The sequence below is a fragment of the Symphalangus syndactylus genome, chromosome 20 (genome assembly GCF_028878055.3).
Source record: "Symphalangus syndactylus isolate Jambi chromosome 20, NHGRI_mSymSyn1-v2.1_pri, whole genome shotgun sequence".
NCBI classification, from domain to species: Eukaryota; Metazoa; Chordata; class Mammalia; order Primates; family Hylobatidae; genus Symphalangus; species Symphalangus syndactylus.
The window spans coordinates 43,072,909-43,096,766 of record NC_072442.2 but is presented as its reverse complement, the minus strand read 5'-3'; the positions used below and the strand labels follow the sequence as shown (position 1 = coordinate 43,096,766).

The 23,858-nt window shown below is 45.1% G+C and overlaps 1 protein-coding gene across 26 annotated transcripts in view; it reads right to left on the bottom strand.

The window, feature by feature from the left end:
- Positions 1 to 23,858, bottom strand: part of ATP6V0A1 (ATPase H+ transporting V0 subunit a1) — a 68,726-nt gene that overhangs the window by 14,175 nt on the left and 30,693 nt on the right. For 9 of the 26 annotated variants that reach the window (XM_055256663.2, XM_055256676.2, XM_055256674.2 and 6 more), the window contains 9 exons: positions 22,674 to 22,886; positions 19,394 to 19,544; positions 14,912 to 15,051; positions 14,198 to 14,352; positions 13,672 to 13,762; positions 10,035 to 10,153; positions 8,165 to 8,381; positions 7,784 to 7,891; positions 1,172 to 1,279 (listed from right to left, as the gene is read on the bottom strand). In XM_055256663.2, coding sequence (XP_055112638.1) covers positions 1,172 to 1,279; positions 7,784 to 7,891; positions 8,165 to 8,381; positions 10,035 to 10,153; positions 13,672 to 13,762; positions 14,198 to 14,352; positions 14,912 to 15,051; positions 19,394 to 19,544; positions 22,674 to 22,886 — 1,302 coding nt within the window. Of the gene's footprint in view, positions 1 to 209; positions 228 to 1,171; positions 1,280 to 5,905; positions 5,981 to 7,783; positions 7,892 to 8,164; positions 8,382 to 10,034; positions 10,154 to 13,671; positions 13,763 to 14,197; positions 14,353 to 14,911; positions 15,052 to 19,393; positions 19,545 to 22,673; positions 22,887 to 23,858 lie in introns of all 26 variants that reach the window. The other 17 variants (XM_055256662.2, XM_055256672.2, XM_055256664.2 and 14 more) reach the window with 7 other exon arrangements.

The following is a 23,858-nucleotide window of genomic DNA, read 5'->3' as shown; positions in this document are numbered from 1 at the left end:
AGACAGAGGTGACCGACATGAGATGCAGTTAATGGAGATGAGCTTTTTAGAACACAGGTTCACGAACTGGTTTGAAATGGCCAGTGAGATGCAGATGCACAGGAGTCATGTGTATGGCCCCAGGGTGTGGTAGGGTCAGCAGAGTGATCACAAAGATGGGAAGAGAGAAGCCCAGATAAACAGGAAGACAACGCCAGCTTTCATCTTACCACTTCGTCCTCGGTAGGCTTGAAAACACAAATTTACACTTAGTGGGTAGCAACGCCACACACAAGGTCACAAGTTAGGAGCACAAGGCTACTGAATGCTTCTTGGGGAGGACTGTCCATGTTAAATGGGCTAGCACGTTGGAGGCAGGCCTCCTCAGCATACACACAAAGCGAAATCAGCAGGAATTTACAGCATTAAGATACGTATTTTCTAAAGGCATCCCCAACCCTTGTGATTTCTTTTTTAAAAAATCATATATAGTGAAAGTGGTCAGACAGACTGAAAAGTCCAACTTGGGTCCTCAACTCCTATTTTATTTGCTTTAAAAAGAACATAATGAGTAGATGAGATTTAATAGTTCAGTTCAGAGGCTTTGTGTTACAAGGGGTCAGGCTAGGAGAGTGGGCTTGGAGGTGGTATCTTAAGGAAAAGTCTAGTTTGGCCTAATTCTCTCTCTCCCTGAAAAAAGTAGGCAAATGACACCAAAAAGGCTCAAACAAAATATCTGCAGCAAGAATACATCAGTGGTATAGGACTTCAAAAGTACCAGTGATTATAGCTGGTCAGTAATGTAATTGGAACGATCCTTGGAAGGGTCAATGGATGAAGAAGCTGTGCTTAGTGGCCTGTGTTTCAGGTCAGAAGAGCTGGGATGCTGAGGCCTGCTCTGCCTCAGGTGACAGAGCAGTCAGTAATGGAGACCTGCGTGCAAAGCACTGCAGGCAAAATCTGGAATTCAAGACAGGAGCAGAACTGCTGCAGACTCTGGGGGCAACAGTTGGAGCTTAGGGCAGGGCCCACTGGAAAAAGCTGTGGTGCCCTAAGAGGTCCAGAAGGCAGGCTGAGTATTAATTAGTATTTTTATTTTTCAAGGAGAAGACTGGAGTGAGGCCTCTTAGGTAAACAAGACTAGGGCTGACCCGAGGTGGAAGGAGAGGAAGCCCACACCACGGGATCTTACCTCGTCTGCGTCCTCTGAGTGGGTGGAGAGCTGGTCATGCTGAATAATCTCAGCATCCTCCTCTGTCGGTCCGTTGCCCACCCTGATCCCACCAAAGTTGAGAGTTCCCTACACAGATGAACAGAAAGAGTAGAATTTGCCTGGGCTTTAACATAACATTCTGTGAAGTGGGAAGGGCGATGGTTAGTAACACAAACCTCAGAAAAGCATATGTCTAACAACAAAAACAAAACCCACTGACTGAACGGCTAAGTAAAATCAAACAACTGTTCCACCCCAACCACTGCCTCCCCAGCCCCAGCCCAACCTACAATTACCACCTTACCCTGCTTCAGAGGAAATATGCAGTTCTGTCTGCTGTGCCAAGAGGCATCAGCCTCACCTGGGTCAACACTAATTGAGAATCCTGCTTGAATGAAAACCTTAATACGAACAGATTCTCATAACAAGTACAGCTCTATCTGTAAAGCCTGCAAGGGCCTAAGCTTTTCTGACACTAATGATTAGACTTTATAAGAGGAAGGGGGGCCAAATGACATGGTGATTGTACCCTAGTCTGAAAAGCTTTTAACAGGAGCCCAAGAATTCCAGCAACTTCTTCCAGAAATGTACCATGTCTCTGCCCAGGAACAAAGAACTTCCAAGGTCAGAGAAGGAAAAAAAAGCTTAATGTACATTCACTTGTGGCTAGACAGTGCTGAGCTTAAAAAGATGAGGAGGGGCTCCTTTTCTTCAGCGGATGCTCTGGAATGTTAGAACAATTCTTCCACAGGCACGTGGGCAGACGCTGACGGGGCATTTGTTTCTTCTGAGTTCACAGGCACAGTCTTTGGTAGGGTCTCCAAAAGTAGAATTTTAAAGTCAACTTGATTTGAAAAAACTTGAGTTTTTCCAAACCCAAAGTAAAAAAAGACTCTTTGGGGAAAAAAAACCAGGCAGAAATGAGTTAAGTCTCACAGATCCCAATTAGTGCTAACCTGCAACAGCGCGAAAAGGAATTTAAACAGCAGCCCCCAGAATCACTTCATATGGTTTCTGTCCAGGGGGCCAAACAAGGCAAGAGCTCAAGGGCAGCTCTCCTGCAACCTGGCCTTCGGGCAGCAGCATGAGCAGTGTGCAGGAGGCCTGCGCGGCTGCCCTGCGCTCCTCATCCTCAGCTCCACCTCCTGGTGTGCCATTTTTTGCCATAGCTCTCATCACAGTTTAATGCCCAGCTCAGACCTAGGTGTTTGCACAAATCCTCCCTCCTACTCTAGCAGTGGTCCTTAACATGCTGGTCAGACAACTAGTTGCGTTAGAATTACCCCAAAAGCTGCATTTTAAATAGAAATTCTCAAATATTACTCCCAGAAATGGTAAATTTAGTAGTTCTGGGGTGGGGCCCAATAAATCTGTATTTTAAAAATATGTTCCCAAGTACAAATTGTATAATCATTGTGAAGGGTTTATCAAAATTTTAAATGCATGAACCCTTTGAGATTCAGCAGTCCCACTGCTGGAACATCTAGGCTTGCAAAACTTTGGCAAGGTATACGGATAAGGGGCTGGGTGCGGTGGCTCATGCCTGTGATCCTAGCATTTTGGGAGGCTGAGTCAGGCAGATCATCTGAGGTCAAAAGTTCGTGACCAGCCTGGCCAACATGGCGAAACCCCGTCTCTACTAAAAATACAAAAATTAGTTGGGCGTGGAGGTGAGCGCCTGTAATCCCAGCTACTCTGGAGGCTGAGGCAGGACAATTGCTGAAACGGGAGGTGATGGTTGCAGTGAACTGAGATTGCGTCACTGCATTCCATCTTGGGCAACAGAGCGAGACTCTGTCTCAAGAAAAGAAAAGAAAAAGACATATGGACAAGGATGTTCCCTGCATTGCTGTTTGTGATAGCAAAGAATTGGGAACAACCAACACATCCATCAAAGAGATAATGACTTTAGCATGTCCAGTGGAATATCCTATGGAATGCTAGGCAACCATAAAAAAGAGTGATAGCTGGGCACGGTGGCTCACACCTGTAATCCCAGCACTTTGGGAGGCCACGGCGGGCAGATCACAAGGTCAGGAGTTCGAGACCAGCCTGGCCAACATGGTGAAACCCCGTCTCTACTAAAAATCCAAAAATTAGTCCAGGCGCAGTGGCTCACGCCTGTAATCCCAGCACTTTGGGAGCCTGAGGCAGGTGGATCACGAGGTCAGGAGTTCAAGACCAGCCTGGCCAACATGGTGAGACCCTGTCTCTACTAAAAATACAAAAATTAGCCGGGCGAGGTGGTGGGCGCCTGTAATCCCAGCTACTCAGGAAGCTGAGGCAGGAGAATTGCTTCAACTGGGGAGGCGGAGGTTGTAGTGAGCCGAGATCATGCCACTGCACTCTAGCCTGGGCGACAGGGCAAGACTCTATCTCAAAAAAACAAAACAAAACAAAAATTAGCCGGGCATGGTGGTGCATGCCCATAATCCTAGCTACTCAGGAGGCTGAGGCAGGAGAATTGCTTGAACCCAGGAGGTGGAGGTTGCAGTGAGCTGAGATCGTGCCACTGCGCTACAGCTGGGTGACAGAGCGAGACTTCATCTCAGAAAAAAAAAAAAAAAAAAAAAGTGATTATCACTATGAAACAATCTTCAAGATACACTAACTTTTAAAAAACGTAATAAATCAAGAGGCAGAAGAGTGCCACAGTTTAAAACACAATTCCTCATGTGTCTTTTTCTACATGCATAGAGCACACACACACCTATCAGTAGAAGACAGGCAGATATCCGTCAGAGGCAAGGCCCCCACCTGTTAACAATGCCCCCTGAAGAGGAGGACTGTAGTGGGGGCAGGTGGGTTTTCTTCTTAGTTAGCACTATATGCATTCTCTAGCCAAGTGCACCTATTGCTTTTTTTTTTTTATGTCAGTAGGGGACTGTCAGGACCATGAAATTATGGGCCACTTCTATTTCTTCTTCCACTTATTTGTTTTAATACCCTAAGAAACAAATTCAAAGTCTACCAGGTGACTGTGATGTGCAGTCAGACTTGTGGGCCACCAGAGCCTGGACACCTCCAGGTCATGCACATATTCCACCTAGCAACCCTCAGAAGGTGGACTGAAAATGCAATGAAGGGCACAGGAGGGGACTCCTGCATATCCTGGGCTGGGTTATAGGATACAGGAGGAAGGCTTCAAGGTTCAAGGCTCCCAAAGTAGAAGGCCATTTCTGAAGCTTTCTCCAACTAGCAGATAAACTGAGGAGCAGATAGGCTAAATCTCCCAGCCAGACACTAACAAGGATCTCTTCAGAACACAGGAATGAGAGTTACAGGAAGGGGGATGAGAGACACATGTCAGCAGAAAAAAGAAAAGAAAAATTAAACTGTGATATATCACTCACAGACAACCAAGGGGACAAAGAACAGAACAAAACCAGATCACTATTCATATCCTCAGCCCTCTGGGGTCAAAAATCCAGAGACTTTCTTGTAGAATGATCATCCTGATGCCTTCAGGCTGCTCTCCAGGAATAGATGTTTGGCTAAAGAACCAGTGGGGTAAGAAGACCCTATGAATGTGCAGGTTTCCAAAAGGGGGACTTTTAACTTAGAATTTATCACAGAAGAGGTTGCCAGACTTAAATGCATTAAGATCTTGTCAGAAGCACATCTTATATATGCTAAGACTAGCAGAAAGAAGAGTATGTGTTAAGGACATCAACAATAGGTAGTATGTGTTCTAAAGGCTTGTTAAATGTCTCACAGGGAAGTCCCTACTTGAAACTGTATTTTAAGCAGCAAGATTAAAATTTTTTCTGACTCAAAATGTCAGTCCTTTTAGACTAGTTCCAGAAGGATGACCATAAGAAGTTTTCCAAGTTTAAAATCATCAGAAACACTTAATGAAGGAAATGGTTATCCATCTAAATCTTTCATTTTATTTAAAGAAGTATATGCTTCGAGCACATAGAAGTAATGGGTAATCACTACTGGTGAGACTTTCACAATCTTATAGATTCATTCATAACTTAGAATATATTGGGCTAATATATTTGTGCATTGTAAGATTTTGTTTAAAAGATGTTTTTAAGGACAAATATTCAAAGTGCTGTTACTGAATCTTGAATTAGTATCAGAAGAGGGAAGGATCAAGACAGATCACTTTGGTTATGACACCAGATGACAGTACACATGACACATCGGAGAGCAGAGGTCTCACTAGAACAGCTGAGGACATGTGAGGTCTGAGTTTCTCACAAAAAACTAAACATGTATAAACTTTCACCTTTAAAAAAGAAGGTAAGTTACTACTAAAAAAGATCCAATGTCTAAGCATCACTCTAAAGTAGAACTCTAAAGTGCAGGGAAATCAATTCAAGAATCACAGAGATATTCTCGCTTCCATGCTGAAAAATCATCCAATACATGGTCACAAAATACAGACATGAAAGTGGGTGAGTCCAAGAGCTGCCATCTTGGATTAAGATGATGGGACTCAGTGAGGGTACAACAGCCACTTTGTTACCATGGACATGCCTGTACTTACATATTTGAATAGAAACTTAGTAGACCAATGCTAAAGATGATGCCAGAATCTATTCTTAAGAGGTAGAACTTCTGTCATCGTCTCAGTGAGTAACAAGGACATATTTCCCAAGAGCACACGTCCCATGCTCTCAATTTAATTAAAAAGAATTCTGCTGCACTGTTTGCCACCTCTTTAAACGAAATGTGATGGTTTGTTCATTTTAATTCACTCACTGTTGCAGCCGCTGCTGCCTCTAGTCCCTGTTGGCTCGGGTTTGGGCTGACTGGGGCCTCCACAGGTTGCCCTTCCTGATAGTGAATGGAAGAAAAGAGGAAGGGGAAAGAAAACAAAAGAGGGAGGGAGTGAAGTGGGGAGACGAATGGAGGGTACATGGAAGGATGAAGATGGTCAGAAAAGGGAGAAGGAGGGTCTTGTAACTCAGCTGCTCTCCAACAGGAGTCATCATCTAACAGCCATTTAAGAGTCATGCAACAAGATCATTTGGGTTCTCTCAGGCAGTGTAAAGTAAGTGTTATTGGATACCCAGAAATTATGCATGATACTGAACATCTAGCAAATTTAACTCTGTGTGTTTGTGTGTGTGTGTGTGTGTGCAGAATTCATATACACACAGACATTAAGTAAACATATATACGTATGCTGCTTTTTAAAAAGAAAAAAAATCAACGTGCTTTAAACCAAATCTTTTTCCCAGATGTTTTGGTCAGTGAAAGTATCACAGTCTCATTTGAAAGGAAAATGTCTTAATGTCAGTCCTGTGGTTGCCCAGGCAAACCACATGAGTGAGTTCACCCGTCTGCAGCTCTTGCAGCCTTGCTTGGCTTTGGCTGATGCTACATCTAGGCAGGTATAGGCCTACATTTTCCTGAGCGCAGCGTGAGCAAAACATGACCAGGAAAGGTAAAAATTTGTGACTTTTCTCTCCTCCAACTACTCAAAGCTGAATCCAGATGTCCTGAGCAGCAGATATGTTTCTCTGACTTGGCAGGCCCAGTGCTCGTGCTACATAACACAAATGTGTTTTGTTTGTTTGGTTTTTTGTTTTTGAGACAGTCTCACTCTGTCCCCATGCTGGAGTACAGTGGCACAATCTTGGCTGACTGCAACCTCCGCCTCCCAGATTCAAGCGATCCTTCCACCTCAGCCTCCCAGGTAGCTGGGACTACAGGCACGTGCCAACATGCTTGGCTAATTTTCTGTATTTTTGGTAAAGATGGGGTTTCACCATGTTGGCCAGGCTGGTCTCAAACTCCTGATCTCAAGTGATCCACCCACCTCGGCCTCTCAAAGTGCTAAAGTGCTGGGATTACAGCAGTGAGGCACTGCGCCCGGCCACAAATGCGTTTTTTTTTTTTTTTTTTTTTTTTTTTTTTTTTTTTTTTTTTTTGAGACGGAGTCTCGCTCTGTCGCCCAGGCTGGAGTGCAGTGGCGCGATCTCGGCTCACTGCGAGCTCCGCCTCCCGGGTTCACGCCATTCTCCTGCCTCAGCCTCTCAGAGTAGCTGGGATTACAGGCGCCCGCCACTACGCCCAGCTAATTTTTTGTATTTTTAGTAGAGACGGGGTTTCACTGTGGTCTCGATCTCCTGACCTCGTGATCCGCCCGCCTCGGCCTCCCAAAGTGCTGGGATTACAAGCGTGAGCCACCGCGCCCGGCCTCACAAATGCGTTTTAATAGTATACAGATTTGTGGCTGGGCATGGTGGCTCACGCCTGTAATCCCAGCACTTTGGGAGGCCGAGGTGGACGGATCACAAGGTCAGGAGTTCGAAACCAGCCTGGCTAACATGGTGAAACCCCGTCTCTACTAAAAATACAAGAATAAGCCAGGTATGGTGGCATACACCTATAATCCCAGCAACACAGGAGGCTGAGGCAAGAGAATTGCTTGAACCTGGGAGGTGGAGGTTGCAGTGAGCCGAGATCGTACCACTGCGCCCCAGCCTGGGGGACAGAGCGAGACTCCATCTCAAAAAAAAAAAGAAAAAGAGTATATAGATTTGTGCACAATTAATTATATCCACGGGGGAATTGCCTTGATCTTGAACAAAAGAAAAGTCTAGCAACTTTTAGCAATAGAAATACACCTACTAAATGCTTTCTCCTCAAATACTGACGGCGAAGGACCAGTGGTTTAAACAGCAGCATCCAAGGTACACACAGTAGTGCAACCACTACCAGGAAACACTGAATTCCTTTCTGCAGAGTAAGAAGAAGGACAAGGTACATCATATAAAAGTCTACTGATCACATACGCAGTTTCCAAATCTGGCACAAATTTCCTCCAACAGTACTTTCTTACTAATCTATGAATAACACTATCCAATTTCTCAAAATGATTATCACATTTTGTGGCAAAGCCCTAGAATTGTCCCATAGAAGGGCAGTTATACATTTTTTAGGGTCAGAGAAACATCTGGCTTCCTGATCAAGGATAATCATCTCAGACAGCCCGCCTCTGGGTTTACGTACCTGTCCAGAATACAACATTGAATAACCAGACTCTGGGTAGGAGAAGAGGAACATGTTTATGAAATGGATCAGAAGGCTTGGTGCATTCTCAGATGTATGAGCATCATAGGCCGTCCACTTGTAAAAAATAAGGATAACCAAATAGCCAAACAAAGAGGTCATGAAGATTATTTCAGGAATAAATCCAAAGTAGATATTCAGGGGCTTCTTGAAATAGCTAAAAAGGAGAGAGAAAAAAACGTTAAGGGTAAATGGGCCTAGGGCCACTCCTACACTGAATGGAGTATTTACTAGATTTTTCTACTTAATACCCCTTCAATTCCGTCTTTATCACTTTAAGCAGCAGCAACCAGAAGCTGGAGGCAACAGAGACAATGCAGGATTAACTATCACGGTCAAACTTTTGAACCTTGGTTTTGTTTTGCTGTTGCTTTTTTTTCTTTTTTGAGACAGGGTCTCATCTGCCACCCAGCCTGGAGTACAGTGGTGCAATCTTGGCTCACTGCAGTCTTAACCTCCCTGGGCTTAGGCGATCCTCTTACCTCAGCCTCTCGGGTAGCTGGGACTACAGGCATGCACCACCACACCCAGCTAATTTTTACATTTTTTGTAGAGATGGGGTTTTGCCATGTTTCCCAGACTGGTCTTGAACTCCTGACCTCAGGTGATCTGCCCGCCTTGGCCTCCCAAAGTGCAGGATGGCAGATGTGAGCCATTGTGCCAGGCCTCAAACTTTTGAACCTTGAACGGCTCCAATACCATCCCCACCATTCTCTCCATGAGAAAGAGAACGGAAAAATCTAGTACACTTTGAGACCACAGTTCGTAACTTTTTTTTTTTTTTTTTGTAGAGATGGGGTCTCTTGCCGTGTTACCCAGGCTTGTCTTGAACTCCTGGGCTCAAGTGACCCGCCTGCCTTGGCCTCCCAAAGTGCTGGCATTACAAGTGTGAGCCACCACACCCAGTCCACAGCTAATAATTTTATGTGAGTTGCACATCAAGGAAAAAAAGAGACCTCACTTATTTTGAAGAAAATTGCTCAAGTTTTTTTCAAGGATCTTTACTGGAACAGTAAATTGTTAAAGGACTAATACTAAGCCTCATTTAAGACCGTGAACTTTTTTTTTTTTTTTTTGAGATGGAGTCTCGCTCTGTCACCCCGGCTGGAGTGCAGTGGTGTTATCTTGGTTTACTGCAACCTCTGCCTCCTGGGTTCAAGCAATTCTCCAGCCTCAGCCACCAGAGTAGCTGGGATTACAGGCGCGTGCCACTACACCCGGCTAATTTTTTGTATTTTTAGTAGAGACGGAGTTTCACCATGTGGGCCAGGCTGGTCTTGAACTCCTGACCTCAAGTGATCTGCCCGCCTCATCTTCCCAAAGTGCTGGGATTACAAGTGTAAGCCACTGCACCCAGCCAGACCATGAAATTTTTTTTTTTTTTTTTTTTTTTTGAGGCAGAGTCTCGCTCTGTCGCTCAGGCTGGAGTGCAGTGGTGCCATCTTGTCTCACTGCAACCTCTGCCTCCCAGGTTCAAGCGATTCTCCCGCCTCAGCCTCCCGAGTAGCTGCGTGCCACCACACCTGGCTGATTTTTGTATTTTTAGTAGAGACAGGGTTTCATTGTGTTGGCCAGGCTGGTTTCAAACTCCTGACCTCAGGTGATCCACCCACCTTGGCCTCCCGAAGTACTAGGATTACAAGCATGATCCACCGTGCCTGGCCACACAATTAAATTTTTAGAAAAGCACTTCTATAATGTAGAATGAGGTTCTGAGTTATTAATCCCTCCCCAAAGATGTCATGATTTCTTTACGCAAAAGCATTCTCTAAACTACGCACATTCTTATGACAGAAATGGAACAACTCACATATGGTTGAACAGACTCAGGCTGACTCCAAACAGCATATGGATGATACCAAGGATAACAGACATCTTCATCTTAAAGGAGTTCAGGAAGGTCAGTTTATTGGTAGCAATGTTCCAAATCTGTCAAACCCGAGAAAACAAATTAGGTATTATAAAGAATTCTCAAAGGGAAAAATATTCCTCCGTTTAAAAAACAATTTTTATTTATTTATTTATTTATTTATTTATTTATTTATTTACAGAAAAGTCTCGCTCTGTCGCCCAGGCTGGAGTGCAGTGGCGTGATCTCGGCTCACTGCAAGCTCCGCCTTCCGGGTTCACGCCATTCTCCTACCTCAGCCTCCCGAGGAGCTGGGACTACAGGCGCCCACCACCACGCCCAGCTATTTTTTTGTATTTTTAGTAGAGACAGGGTTTCACCGTGTTAGCCAGGATGGTCTCGATTCCTGACCTCGTGATCTGCCCGCCTTAGCCTCCCAAAGTGCTGGGATTACAGGTGTGAGCCACCGCGCCTGGCCAACAATTTTTATTTATTAATCAATATTATTTATTATGGAAGTTCTAAACAGATACTTAAGCAGACAGGATGGTATAACAAACCCCCATGCACCTATCACTCTGCTTCGACAAAATTTTTTTTTTAATCTTGCTTTTGAGGAGAATGCTTCAAAAATTAATATCACCTTATGGACTCGTGAAACAAGATTACTGCCACTCACTCATCTCCACATTACTACAAAGTGAAGTCCAGATATCATGTCATTTTACCGGTAAATATTTCAGTGTGGATGTCTAAAAGGAAAAGACTTATTTATTTATTAAGATGGAATTTCGCTCTTTTTGCCCAGGATGGAGTGCAGTGTTCATGATCTCGCTGACTGCAACTTCTACCTCTCGCCTTGCCTCAGCCTCCCAGGTAGCTGGGATTACGGGCACAGGCCACGACACCCAGCTAATTTTGTATTTTTAGTAGAGATGGGGCTTCACCATGTTGGCCAGGCTGGTCTTGAACTCCTGACCTCAGGTCTGGCCTGAGGCCTGCCTCAGCCTCCCAAACTGCTTGGATTACAGGCTTGAGTCACCGCGCCTGGCCAGTAAGGCTTTTTTTTTTTTTTTTTGAGATGAACTCTTGCTCTGTCGCCCAGGCTGGAGTGCAGTGGCGAAATCTCGGCCTATTGCGAGGTGGGGTTTTCACCGTGTTAGCCAGGAAGGTCTTGATCTCCCGCCCTCATGATCCGCCTGCCTTGGCCTCCCAAATTGCTGGGATTACAGGCGTGAGCCACCACGCCCGGCCAGGACTTATTTTTAAAACATGACCACAATATTGTCATCACACCTAAATGCATTAACAATGATTTCTTTTTTTTTTTTTCTTTTAGATGGAGTCTTACTCTGTCGCCCAGGCTGGAGTGCAGTGGCATGATCTCGGCTCGCTATAACCTCTACCACCTGGGTTCAAGCAATTCTCTGCCTCAACTTCCCGAGTAGCTGGAATTACAGGCGCTTGCCACCATGCCCGGCTAATTTTTTTTGTATTTTTAGTAGAGACGGGGTTTCACCATCTTGGCCAGGCAGGTCTTGAACTCCTGACCTCGTGATCCACCCGCCTCGGCCTCCCAAAGTGCTGGGATTACAGGCGTGAGCCACCGCGCCCAGCTAACGATTCCTTTTTTTTTTTTTTTTTTTTTTTTGAGAAGGAGTCTCGCTCTGTCACCCAGGCTGGAGTGCAGTGGCGCGATCTCAGCTCACTGCAAGCTCCGCCTCCCGGGTTCACGCCATTCTCCTGCCTCAGCCTCTCCGAGTAGCTGGGACTACAGGCGCCCGCCACCACGCCCGGCTAATTTTTTGTATTTTTAGTAGAGACGGGGTTTCACCGTGGTCTCGATCTCCTGACCTCATGATCCACCCGCCTCGGCCTCCCAAAGTGCTGGGATTACAAGCGTGAGCCACAGCGCCTGGCCAACGATTCTTTAATATCATAAAATATATAGTCAATATTTATTCAAATTTCTCTGATCTCTGTCCAAATCTTTTTTTTTTTTTTTTTTTTTTTTGAGACAGGGTCTTCACTCTGTCACCCAGGCCGGAGTGCGGTGGCGTGATCTTGGCTCACTGCAACCTCTGCCTCCCAGGTTCAAGCCATTCTCCTGCCTCAGCCTCCCGAGTGGCTAGGACTACAGGTGTGCACCACCACACCCGGCCAATTTTTATACTTTTAGTAGAGATGGGGTTTCACTATGTTGCCTCGGCTGGTCTGGAATTCCTGACCACAAGTCATCTGCCTGCCTCGGCCTCCCAAAGTGCTGGGATTACAGGCGTGAGCCAACGCGCCCGGCTTATACATTATGATTGTAGATATATCTCTTGAGTCTCTAAACTATAGGTTCTCCTTCCATCTTTCCTTTTTCATTCATTACGAAATATCTTCTGAAGAAATTGGGTTGTTTATCTTACATATTTTCCCACAGTCTATGTTTTGCTGATTGTAGCCCTGTGGTGCTATCATTCCATCTATTTTTTTGAGATGGAGTCTTGCTATGTCCCCCAGGCTGGAGTGCAGTGGCACGATCTGGGCTCACTGCAACCTCCTCCTCCCGGGTGCAGGCAATTCTCCTTCCTCAGCCTCCTGTAGCTGGGACTACAGGCGCATGCCACTGTGCCCAGCTAATTGCTGTATTTTTAGTAGAGATGGGGTTTCACCATGTTGACCAGGCTGGTCTCAAACTCCTGACCTCAAGTGATCCGCCTGACCCTGTGTCTCAAAGTGCTGGGATTACAGGCATGAGCCACCTCGCCCAGCCTGTATTATTTTTTTCTTTTCCTCAGCAGTCAGATGCCCTGTATTACATTCTTGTCGCCACTCCATTTTTACAGCACACAAGAAGATTTGATCATACTTAATTTGCCTAAGCATTTGAAAAAAAAATTAATTCTGGGATAAGGTTTTGTAAGTTTGTAAATATAAGAATGCAAGTCTAAAATCCACAGGAAAAATATATTTCTGCTTTGTTAAAATATCTGCTAAAAATAAAAAACCAAACTAAGTAAGCAGAAATAAATTAAGAAACGGGAAGGAGTCTTGAAAATCAATTTTCCCAGAGTCGATATTATTAACCACCTCAGAAATAAGCAGTGCAGGGAAAAGTATGTGGCTCCTCAAGGGACTTGGGTCTCTTATGGCTTAGAAGTCCTCTGAATAAATACATCAAGGTTTCCCAAAAATATGTCAACAAAAACCCACATAACTATTTTTGTTTGTTTGTTTTTTTGAGACAGAGTCTTGCTCTGTCACACAGGCTAGAGTGCAGCTTGCTCACTGCAACCTCCGCCTTCCAGGTTCAAGCAATTCTCCTGCCTCAGTCTCCCGGGTAGCTGGGATTACAGGCATGCACCACCATGCCCGGCTAATATTTGTATTTTTAGTAAAGATAGGGTTTCACCATGTTGGCGAGGCTGGTCTCGAACTCCTGACCTCAGGTGATCCCACCTCCTCAGCCTCCCAAAGTGCTGGGATTACAGGCATGAGCAACCATGCCCAGTGAAAGCCCACATAACTATTTCTCTTCACTTTAATTCTCTTGCTTCAGGGTTAGTGTTAAAAAACTTGCGGTTAGCATATAGGAAAGAAGTCCTCTTACTGGATCAATGCCAAAAGGGTATGGTCCACCGAACACCCCAGGGAGGGCTGGGTTCAGCTGTAGAACAGGGTTCCCCCGAAGCGTCTCTTCACTACCATGACAGGGAAAAAGTCACATTATTTTTGAACAAGAGAGGGAAACAACAAGTGTCCAGAAACTGACCCCAAAATAAATTACTATAGCTATCTTGTCTCTTCAATAAAATGGGAGGGGAAAAAATAAAGAGGAGAGACTAGCAGCTGAGATTGAGGGATCCAAAATGACAAAAAGAAAAATTAAACACACAAACACACGATCAAGTAGGGAACTGGGGAATCGGCTTTTAGTTTCCAAAAAAAAAAATCATTTCTAATCTTAGTTCCTGGATACTTGCTGAACAAATCACAAAGCAACTCACAGTGTGGAGCATGAATGAGGAGACACTGTCACCACTTCCTAAAGAAGTGTCAGTTTACCACTTGTCTTAAAAATCAGGACTGAACATGAAAGGAATAAGCTTTGAATTTTAGCTTCTTCTGCAACTTACGTCCAATTAAAAGTAAACATCGGCCGTACACTCCAGGATGACCCAAAGATATTAAGAGACTTGGAAAAGCAATCATTGTAGATGAGGCCAGTGTACATGGAGAACACACCCATCAATAAAATAATGTATCGACCACTGAACACAGTGCTAAACATCTGGGAACCAGAAGAAAGAAGTAATGAGAATGTACTCACTGCAGCTTATATTGTGACAATGTTACTCAGAATATACCTGCCCCTTTCTCCAGCACTACTTTACCCCATCCTGATTCAGAGAGCCTGAAGTAAAAACCAAAATACAATGCTAATGAGACAGTCACTTTCACAGGATGCGGCCTCTATTTTTTTATCACATTGGCACAAAAGTTATTGCAGTTTTGGCCATTTCTTTTGGCGGCCAAAACCGCAATAACTTTTGCACCAACCTAAATAATTTTTATTTTTTTAGAGATGGAGTCTCACTATGTTGCCTATGCTGGTCTTGAATTCCTGGGCTCAAGTGATTCTCCCGCCTCAGCATCCAAGTAGCCGGGACTACAGGCACACACTACCACTTCCAGCTAGCACATGCCCTCTTTGGTGTTAAAATGAACATAACTTCTCTACTTCCTTTTGATAAATTCATGGATAAAAGACTTCCATATCATAATTTTCATAATGAATGCTTGGGAAATTATAAAATTTCAGTTCAATGCAGAGGCAACTTAAACATTACCTCATTCTCATTCTTCTGGGAAAGGATCCGGCTCTCCCTCAGTACCATCCACACAGCAAAAAGCGTCATTAAAATGCCATGACCAAAGTCTCCAAACATCACAGCAAATAGAAAAGGGAACGTGATAATAGTATATGGAGCTATGAAGAAACCAAAAAAAGAAAAATACAAAGTACATTAAACCATAGCAATTCCACAAATATCACATTCTTTTCCATACCCTTTTTTTTTTTTTTTTGAGACGAAGTCTTGCTCTGTCAACCAGCAATGTCTCAATCTTGGCTCACTGCAACCTCCACCTCCCGGGTCCAAGTGATTCTCCTGCCTCAGCCTCTTGAGTAGCTGGGATTACAGGTGCCCACCACTATGCCCAGCTAAGTTTTGTATTTTTAGTAGAGACAGGGTTTCACCATGTTGCCCAGGCTGGTCTCCAACTCTGACCTCAAGTGATCCACCTGCCTTGGCCTCCCAAAGTGCTGGGATTACAGGCGCGAGCCACCGTGCCCAGCCTTCCATACTCTTAAGATCAATATAAGGTGACTTACTCCCCAGCTGCCAGACAGATAGGACTCTCAGAGAAAATCTTTCATGGCAGAATCAACACACCTTCACAAAGTAGCTAATGAAATTTGAGCTACTGATAACCTTTTTTAAAAGAGAGATGGGGTCTTGCTCTGCCACCCAGGCTGGAGTGCAGTGGTTTCATCACAGCTCACTGCAGCCGGCAACCCCTGGACTCAAGTTAACCTCCCACCTCAGTCTCCCAAACAGTTGGAACTACAAGCATGTGCCACCATGCCCAGTTAATTTTCTTTTAAATTACTGATAACTTAAATAATTTTTTTTAGATGGAATCTCACTATTTTGCCCAAGCTAGTCCTGAATTCCTGGCCTTGAGCAATCCTCCCACCTCAGCCTCCTGAGTATCCGAGATTACAGGCATGAGGCACTGTGCCTGGCAGCTCTGACAACATTTTAAACCAAGAAGAGCGGAAACGAAGGTGTAACCCTGACAACATTGGTTTATTCTTTGACTCTCTTGTAACTCGTGGGACTCTGCTCCCAGGGCAGGCCAGCTGTCTTCTCTTTATGCAGCAACCATGTCCCAGTGGTATAAAGCTAAATATCAGATAATGTACAGATGGAGAGAGCCCAGAGCAAAGCAGTTCTTGCATACGGCTCCAACTGAAAATGAATACTCACACTCTTGATTTAATAATTAACTCTCCAAATATATGAGAAATCTGTGTTGTGCCTAAAGTGGCCAATACTTGCTACATTTTTTTCTGTCTAACCTTGGAATAGGGAAGCCAAGAAAAAAGCCATTTAAAAATATCAGACATCTTAGAAGAAACATTTTGCTTAAAGCAGTTCCCGCAAACGATTTGCTAGAGAAGTCCAGGTGTTTCAGGGCTGTGAGGGCACATGAAAGAATCCAGTCTCACGAACTTTTTTTTTTTTTGAGACAGAGTCTTGCTCTGTCACTCAGGCTGGAGTGCAGTGGCACAATTTAGGCTCACTATAACTTCTGTCTCCTGGGTTCAAGCAATTCTCCTGTCTCAGCCTCCTGAGTAGCTGGGATTACAGGCATGCACCACCAGGTCTGAATAATTTTTTTGTTTTTTTTTTTTTTTTTTTTTTTTTGAGACGGAGTCTCGCTCTGTCGCCCAGGCTGGAGTGCAGTGGCGCGATCTCGGCTCACTGCAAGCTCCGCCTCCCGGGTTCACGCCATTCTCCTGCCTCAGCCTCTCCGAGTAGCTGGGACTACAGGCGCCTGCCACCACGCCCGGCTAATTTTTTGTATTTTTAGTAGAGACGGGGTTTCACCGTGATCTCGATCTCCTGACCTCGTGATCCGCCCGCCTCGGCCTCCCAAAGTGCTGGGATTACAAGCGTGAGCCACCGGGCTTGGCAATTTTTTTGTATTTTTAATAGAGATAGGGTTTCACCATGTTGGTCAGGCTGGTCTTGAACTCCTGACCTTAAGTGATCCTCCCACCTTGTCCTTCCAAAGTGCTGGGATTACAGGCATGAACCACCGTGCCCAGCCGATGAACTCTTTTTTTTTTTTTTGAGACGGAGTTTCACTCTTATTGCCCAGGTTAGAGTGCAATAATGCAATATCGGGGCTCACAGCAACCTCCGCCTCCCAGGTTCAAGCGATTCTCCTGCCTCAGCCTCCCGAGTTGCTGAGATTACAGGCATGAGCCACCATGCCTGACTGATTTCGTATTTTTAGTAGAGACGGGGTTTCTCCATGTTGGTGAGGCTGGTCTCGAACTCCCGACCTCAGGTGATCCACCCACCTCAGCCTCCCAAAGTGCTGGGATTACAGGCGTGAGCCACCACGCCTGGCCCAGCCAATGAACTCTTAAAGGAACGATACGTGACAGTAAACCTGCTCCTTACATTAAATGGGCATCCTTTTTTTTTTTTGAGACTGTCTTGCTCTGTTGCCCAAGCTGGAGTGCAGCGGCATGATGTCGGTTCACTGCAACCTTCGCCTCCTGGGTTCAAGTGATTCTCAGGCCTTAGCCTCCCAAGTAGCTGGGACTACAGGTGCGTGCCACCACATCTGGCTAATTTTTGTATTTTTAGTAGAGGCAGGGTTTCACCATGTTGGCCAGGCTGGTCTTGAACTCCTGACCTCATGTGATCCACATGCCTCAGCCTCCCAAAGTGCTGGGATTACAGGCGTGAGCCACCATGCCCTGCCAGAATGAGCACCTCTTCATAGGAAGTACACAAGATCTGAGGTGTCAACATGTTTGTTTATTTTTTAATAGAGATGGGGTCTCACTATGTTGCCCAGGCTGATCTTGAAATCCTGGGCTCAAGCAATCCTCCTACCTCGGCCTCTAAAAGTGCTAGGATTGGCCGGGCGCAGTGGCTCACGCCACCCAGCACTTTGTAATCCCAGCACTTTGGGAGGCCAAGGCGGGCGGATCATGAGGTCAGGAGATCGAGACCATCCTGGCTAACACAGTGAAACCCTGTCTCTACTAAAAATACAAAAAAATGGCCAGGCACAGCGGCTCACGTCTGTAATCCCAGCATTTTGGGAGGCAGAGGCAGGCAGATCACCTCAAGTCAGGAGTTAGAGATCAGCCTGGGCAACACGGTGAAACCCCATCTCAACTAAAAATACAAAATTAGCCGGGCGTGGTGGCACATGCCTATAATCCCAGCTACTCGGGAGGCTGAGGCAGGAGAATCACTTGAACCTGGGAGGCAGAGGATGTGGTGAGCTGAGATCGTGCCATAGCATTCCAGCCTGGGCAACGGGAGTAAATCTCTGTCTCACCACAAAAAAAAAAAAAAAAAAAAAAAAAAAAAAAATTAGCTGGGCATGGTGGCGGGTGCCTGTAGTCCCAGCTACTCAGGAGGCTGAGGCAGGAGAATGGCGTGAACCTGGGAGGCAGAGCTTGCAGTGAGCTGAGATTGCGCCACTGCACTCCAGCCTGGGCGACAGAGAGAGACTCCATCTGAAAAAAAATAAAAAATAAAATAAAAATTAAAAAAAACAGTGCTAGGATTAACATCTTTAATTCAGTTGTTCAACAGCATTTAAAGTGAGGCATTAGAAGAAACAATGAACAGGCTGGGCACGGTGGCTCACGCTTGTAATCCCAGTACTTTGGGAGGCCGAGGCGGGCGGATCACAAGGTCAGGAGATCGAGACCACGGTGAAACCCCGTCTCTACTAAAAATACAAAAAATTAGCCGGGCGTGGTGGCGGGCGCCTGTAGTCCCAGCTACTCGGAGAGGCTGAGGCAGGAGAATGGTGTGAACCCGGGAGGTGGAGCTTGCAGTGAGCCGAGATTGCGCCACTGCACTCCAGCCTGGGCGACAGAGTGAGACGCCGTCTCAGAAAAAAAAAAAAAAAGAAGAAATAATGAACAAAAAGGCCAGGCATAGTGGGTCACACCTGTAATCCCAGCACTTTGGGAGGCTGAAGCAGGAGGCTTGCTTGAGCCCAGGAGTCCAAGACTAGCTTGGGCAACATAACAAGACCCCGTCTCTAAAAAAAAATTAAAAATTATCAGCCTGGGCAACATAGCAAAACCTATCTCTAAAAAAATTTTAAAAATTAGCCAGGCATGGTGACACATGCCTGTAGTCCCAGCTACTCCAGAGGTTCAGGCAGGAGAATCACTTGAGCCCGTGAGGTTGAGACTGCTGTGAGCCGTGATTTCACCACTGCACTACAGCCTGGGCAACAGAATGAGACCCAGTCTCAAAAAAAAATCATAAAATAAAAAATTAGCCACGTGTCGTGGTGTGTGCCTGTGGTCCTAGCTATGCAGGAGGCTGAGTTGGGAGGATCTCTTGAGGCCAGGAGTTTGAGGCTGCAGTGAACTACAATCATGCTGCTGCACTCCAGCCTGGGTGACAGAGGGAGACTCTCTCTCAAAACAAATCAAACCAACTAAACAAACAAAAAAACTCTAGAGGAAAAAGATAACAAGCTTTTTTTTTTACCTGGATTTATCTCTCGGTAAGTTCCAATTCCATAAGCATCTACTATGTTCTGAAAGCCATAGGTAAACTTGTTGGTTTTGTTATAGGTTGGGGGAGTCTGGTTTGTCTGCATCCTGTTCAAAATGGAAGGTACAGTGGAACCACTGTGTTCCTGAAAAACATTAGCACATTTATCAAACTTAGGTTATCCTCCTAACTGTGGTGGTGGTTACACAGGTGTACATTTCTTGAAACTCATCAAATGGTACACATAAAATGTATGTATTTTCTTTCATGTAAATTATATCTCAATAAAACTAATGAAAAAATAAAAATAAAACTAGATTATCTTTCCCAGCTTTTGGGAAAACTGGGACAAGGTATAACATTTATAATGGAAGATTTATATTAGATCCTGTGAAATACATCCTTAATGTGAAAAAAAATTTAACTTTAAAATATATCACCAAAGAAACTGTGGAACTGCCTCCATATCTGCCTTTTTATGAAAGTTGTTCTTCCCCTTTCATGGAGAAAGCAAAGTATGTTCTCTGGCTCTCCTTCTTCACTACCTTCTCTTAACTTCCTGATCCCTTGTAGTCTGGCTGAGCATGCTTACGCAAAGTGACTGGCTCCTGACCAAAGAGCTTCTCTCCCCCATGCACGCCCCTGACATTAGAGATCTTTGGTGAAAATCTTTCTTCCTTAGGAGTTCTCCTCCTGCTCGCTGACCATTCCTTTTCTATCTTTGCTGGTTGTTTCTGCTCTGCCTATCTCATAGCATTGCACGACCCCAACCTCTTTTTTCTATGACCTCCCTCTTGGAGGTCTCATTCCCTTCCACTCTCATGACTCCCATTTCCTTAGCTTTGTCCCCTTGTCTGCTTGACATTTCCACATGGACCTCAATGTGACTGGAACTGAACTTACCATCCCTCCCCAATCAATAAGCTTCTCTTGCTGAACATTTACTTCCATCATTGGAACCCTAATTCTCCTGGCCAGTCAGCTTTGATGCCTCAAAAACATGTTTAAATCTTTCTCCTTGTATTTCTCCTGCACCTTGCTAGGAACCAGGTAGCCCTATTGATTTTTCCTGCAGAACATCTCACAATTCATCATTTTTTTCCCCATTGTCAAGTCCTACCTGGGGATCCTTATCATTTACTACTCTATGTCTGCAATAACCTTCTAACTGAACCCCTACCTACAGAACCTCTTCCCTCCTCAATCCAACCTAGATACTATCAGATTACTCTTTTAAAACTGATTTGAGCCAGGAGAAGTGGCTCACACCTGTAATCCCTGCACTTGGGGAGGTTGAGGCGGGTGGATCACCTGAGGTCAGGAGTACGACACCAGCCTGGCCAACATGATGAAACCCCGTCTCCACTAAAAATACAAAAAATTAGCTGGGTGTGGTGGCGCACGCCTGTAATCCCAGCTACTCAGGAGGCTGAGACAGGAGAATCACTTGAACCAGGGAGGTGGAGGGTGGAGGTTGCAGTGAGCCAAGATCGTGCCACTGCACTCCAGCTTGGGCAACAAGAGCAAAACTCCATCTCAAAAAAAAAAAAAAAAAAAAAAAAAAAAAAAAAAACTGCTTTGATCCACCAGGCGTGGTGACCCACTTTTTTTTTTTTTTTTTGAGACAGAGTCTCACTCTGTTGTCCAGGCTGGAGTACAGTGGCATGATCTCAGCTCACTGCAACCTCTGCCTCCTGGGTTCAAGTGGTTCTCCTGCCTCAGCCTCCTGAGTAGCTGGGATCACAGGCACCCACCACCATACCTGGCTAACTTTTTTGTATTTGTAGTAGAGACGGGGTTTTGCCATGTTGGCCAGGCTGGTCTCAAACTCCTGACCTCAAGTGATGCACCCGCCTCAACCTCCCAAAGTGCTAGGATTACAGAAGTGAGTCACCACGCCTGGCCCCAACACTTTGGAAGGCCAAGGAAGGCAGATCACTTGAGCCCAGGAATTTGAGATCAGCCTGGGCAACAAGGAAAAACGCTGTCTCTACAAAAAATACAAAAAAATTAGCCAGGCATGATGGTGGGCACCTGTAGTCCCAGCTACCGGGAGTCTGAAGTGGGAGGATTGCTTAAGCCCAGGAGTTGGAAGCTACAGTGAGCTGAGATGGCACCACTGCACTTCAGCCTGGGTAAAAAAGCAAGATCTTGTCTCAGAAACAAAATAAAAAATGTAAAAAACGACCCAAACTGCTTTGATCATGTTCCTTCACCCCTAAAGAACTTCCAATGTCTCTCAACTCCCTCTGGAATAAAATTTAAATCTTCTAAGCTATTATTTAAGAACCTTTCACAATTAAGTTCCAAACTACCTGATGCAGACAGGTACTTCTCTTCAGCTAACCAATTGTAAATCCTGTTCTTGTCCAAACATATGTGGTCTAACCATACTTCCTGACTTTGTTTTCTTCTCTTCATTCAGCAGTCTTACCAACAACTTACCATTCTTCAAAGACCTGATCAAATGCCACCTGCTTAAAGCTTTTTCCAACTCCATAGTTGGAACTCTCCTAATTAACTGTAAGATACTCGAGGGCATGTTTTGTACATCTCTGTACTCCTCCAGGCACTTACAGCAGTTCTGTGGACAGAGTAGTTGTTCTAATTAACTACTAAACAGAAACAGTCATATACAGAGAGGGCATCAGGAAACTGATGCCCTGGCCGTGAGCAACCCTGAAGAATCATGGGCATATGACCAAATTATTTCAGCTCTCTGAACTGCAGTCTCCACATATGCAAAATAAAGATATGCTATGCTATGCTATGATATATATATTATATGCCAGGCTATGTATGAAATGTGCTGTCAAGTTAAAAGACAAATAAATATATTAAAGAACTCCGAAGGTGAAATGCCATAAAAGTGACATTAATGTTACTATTTATTTTTTATTTTTTTATTTTTTTTGAGACAGAGTCTCGCTCTGTTGCCCAGGCTGGAGTGCAGTGGCGCAATCTCGGCTCACCGCAAGCTCTGCCTTCCAGGTTCACTCGATTCTTCTGCCTCAATCTCCAGAGTAGCTGGGACTACAGGCGCCTGCCACCACGCCCGGCTAATTTTTTGTATTTTTCAGTAGAGATGGGGTTTCACCGTGTTAGCCAGGATGGTCTCGATCTCTTGACCTCATGATCTGCCCGCCTCGGCCTCCCAAAGTTCTGGGATTACAGGCGTGAGCCACCACGCCTGGCCAAAAATGACATTAATGTTACTATTGATGGGAACCTCTCTTCCTGGCCACGAGCTGCATTGCTAGCTTTGGGGACTCACCGTGCCCCTTCTGAGTGCAAACTGGATGGAGTCAAGGTCGGTGACAGGGCACCAGACCTCTGCAATCAAGCATTTCTGAGTCACATCTATGTTGCACAGGTTCAGGGTGTGATAGATGGCCTTCATCTTCCGCACTTTGATGAACCAGACACGGATGTTCTTAGCAGCTGCCTGCAGAACCCTCTGGCGGTGATCCTCCGTTTGATTCAGAACCTTTAGGGAGAAAAGGAACAAGGGAGGGATCCTTTTAACACCAGTTTTAGATCTCAGGATATGAATGGCAAAGAGGCATAGCTTTCTGAAAAGAGTTGCCAGGGAATTGTCTTTTTCTTCGTCTGGCTAGAATGGTTTCTTTTTTCCAAATTACAAGAAATTAGAGTTCTAGTTACTAACATTCACTTTCATTTAGCTTCAACCTGAAAAGAAACCTGAGAAAATAGTTTTTTAGATTTTCTATATATGTTCAATCTTACCACCAATCCAAGGCACAACAAATGTAGGTCACTGCCTTTAACTTGGCTTATTAAAGAGCAACAACTTTCTATGTGGGGAATGTAACTCAGTAGGCATCACAAGCCCAGGAGCTGACAAATGAACAAATCCACACAGAATCCCTTGCACATGGGCCAGCATCAGGAGAGGGTGGAAAGAGGCAGTGCTGAATACCACCATCTGCCTACACTGGGAACATGGGCCAGGAGACGCCACGGGACCAGGAGCACCTGCGATCTTTACGGGGGGCTTGGACTGCCACATACCACTGCCATCATGAGGGCAGCTAAGGTGTTACCTTTATGTCAGGCTTCTCAGAGGAAAAATGGTTCAGTGTTGATCCTTTTGAAATCAGTACAGATTTCCCTCAGAGGAATTACAGTGCCAAGACTAGGGTGGGAGGAAGGGACAGGAATATTTTACATTCCATTGGCTTAGTACCAAGTATTTAAGTTTTTTTTTTTTGAGATGGAGTCTCGCTCTGTGGCCCAGGCTGGAGTGCAGTGGCGTGGTCTCAGCTCACCACAACCTCCGCCTCCCGGGTTCAAACGATTCTCCCGCCTCAGCCTCCTGAGTAGCTGGGATTACAGGTGCGCACCACCATGCACGGCTAATTTTTGTATTTTTAGTAGAGACGGGGTTTCACCATGTTGGTCAAGCTGGTCTCGAACTCCTGACATCGTGATCCACCTG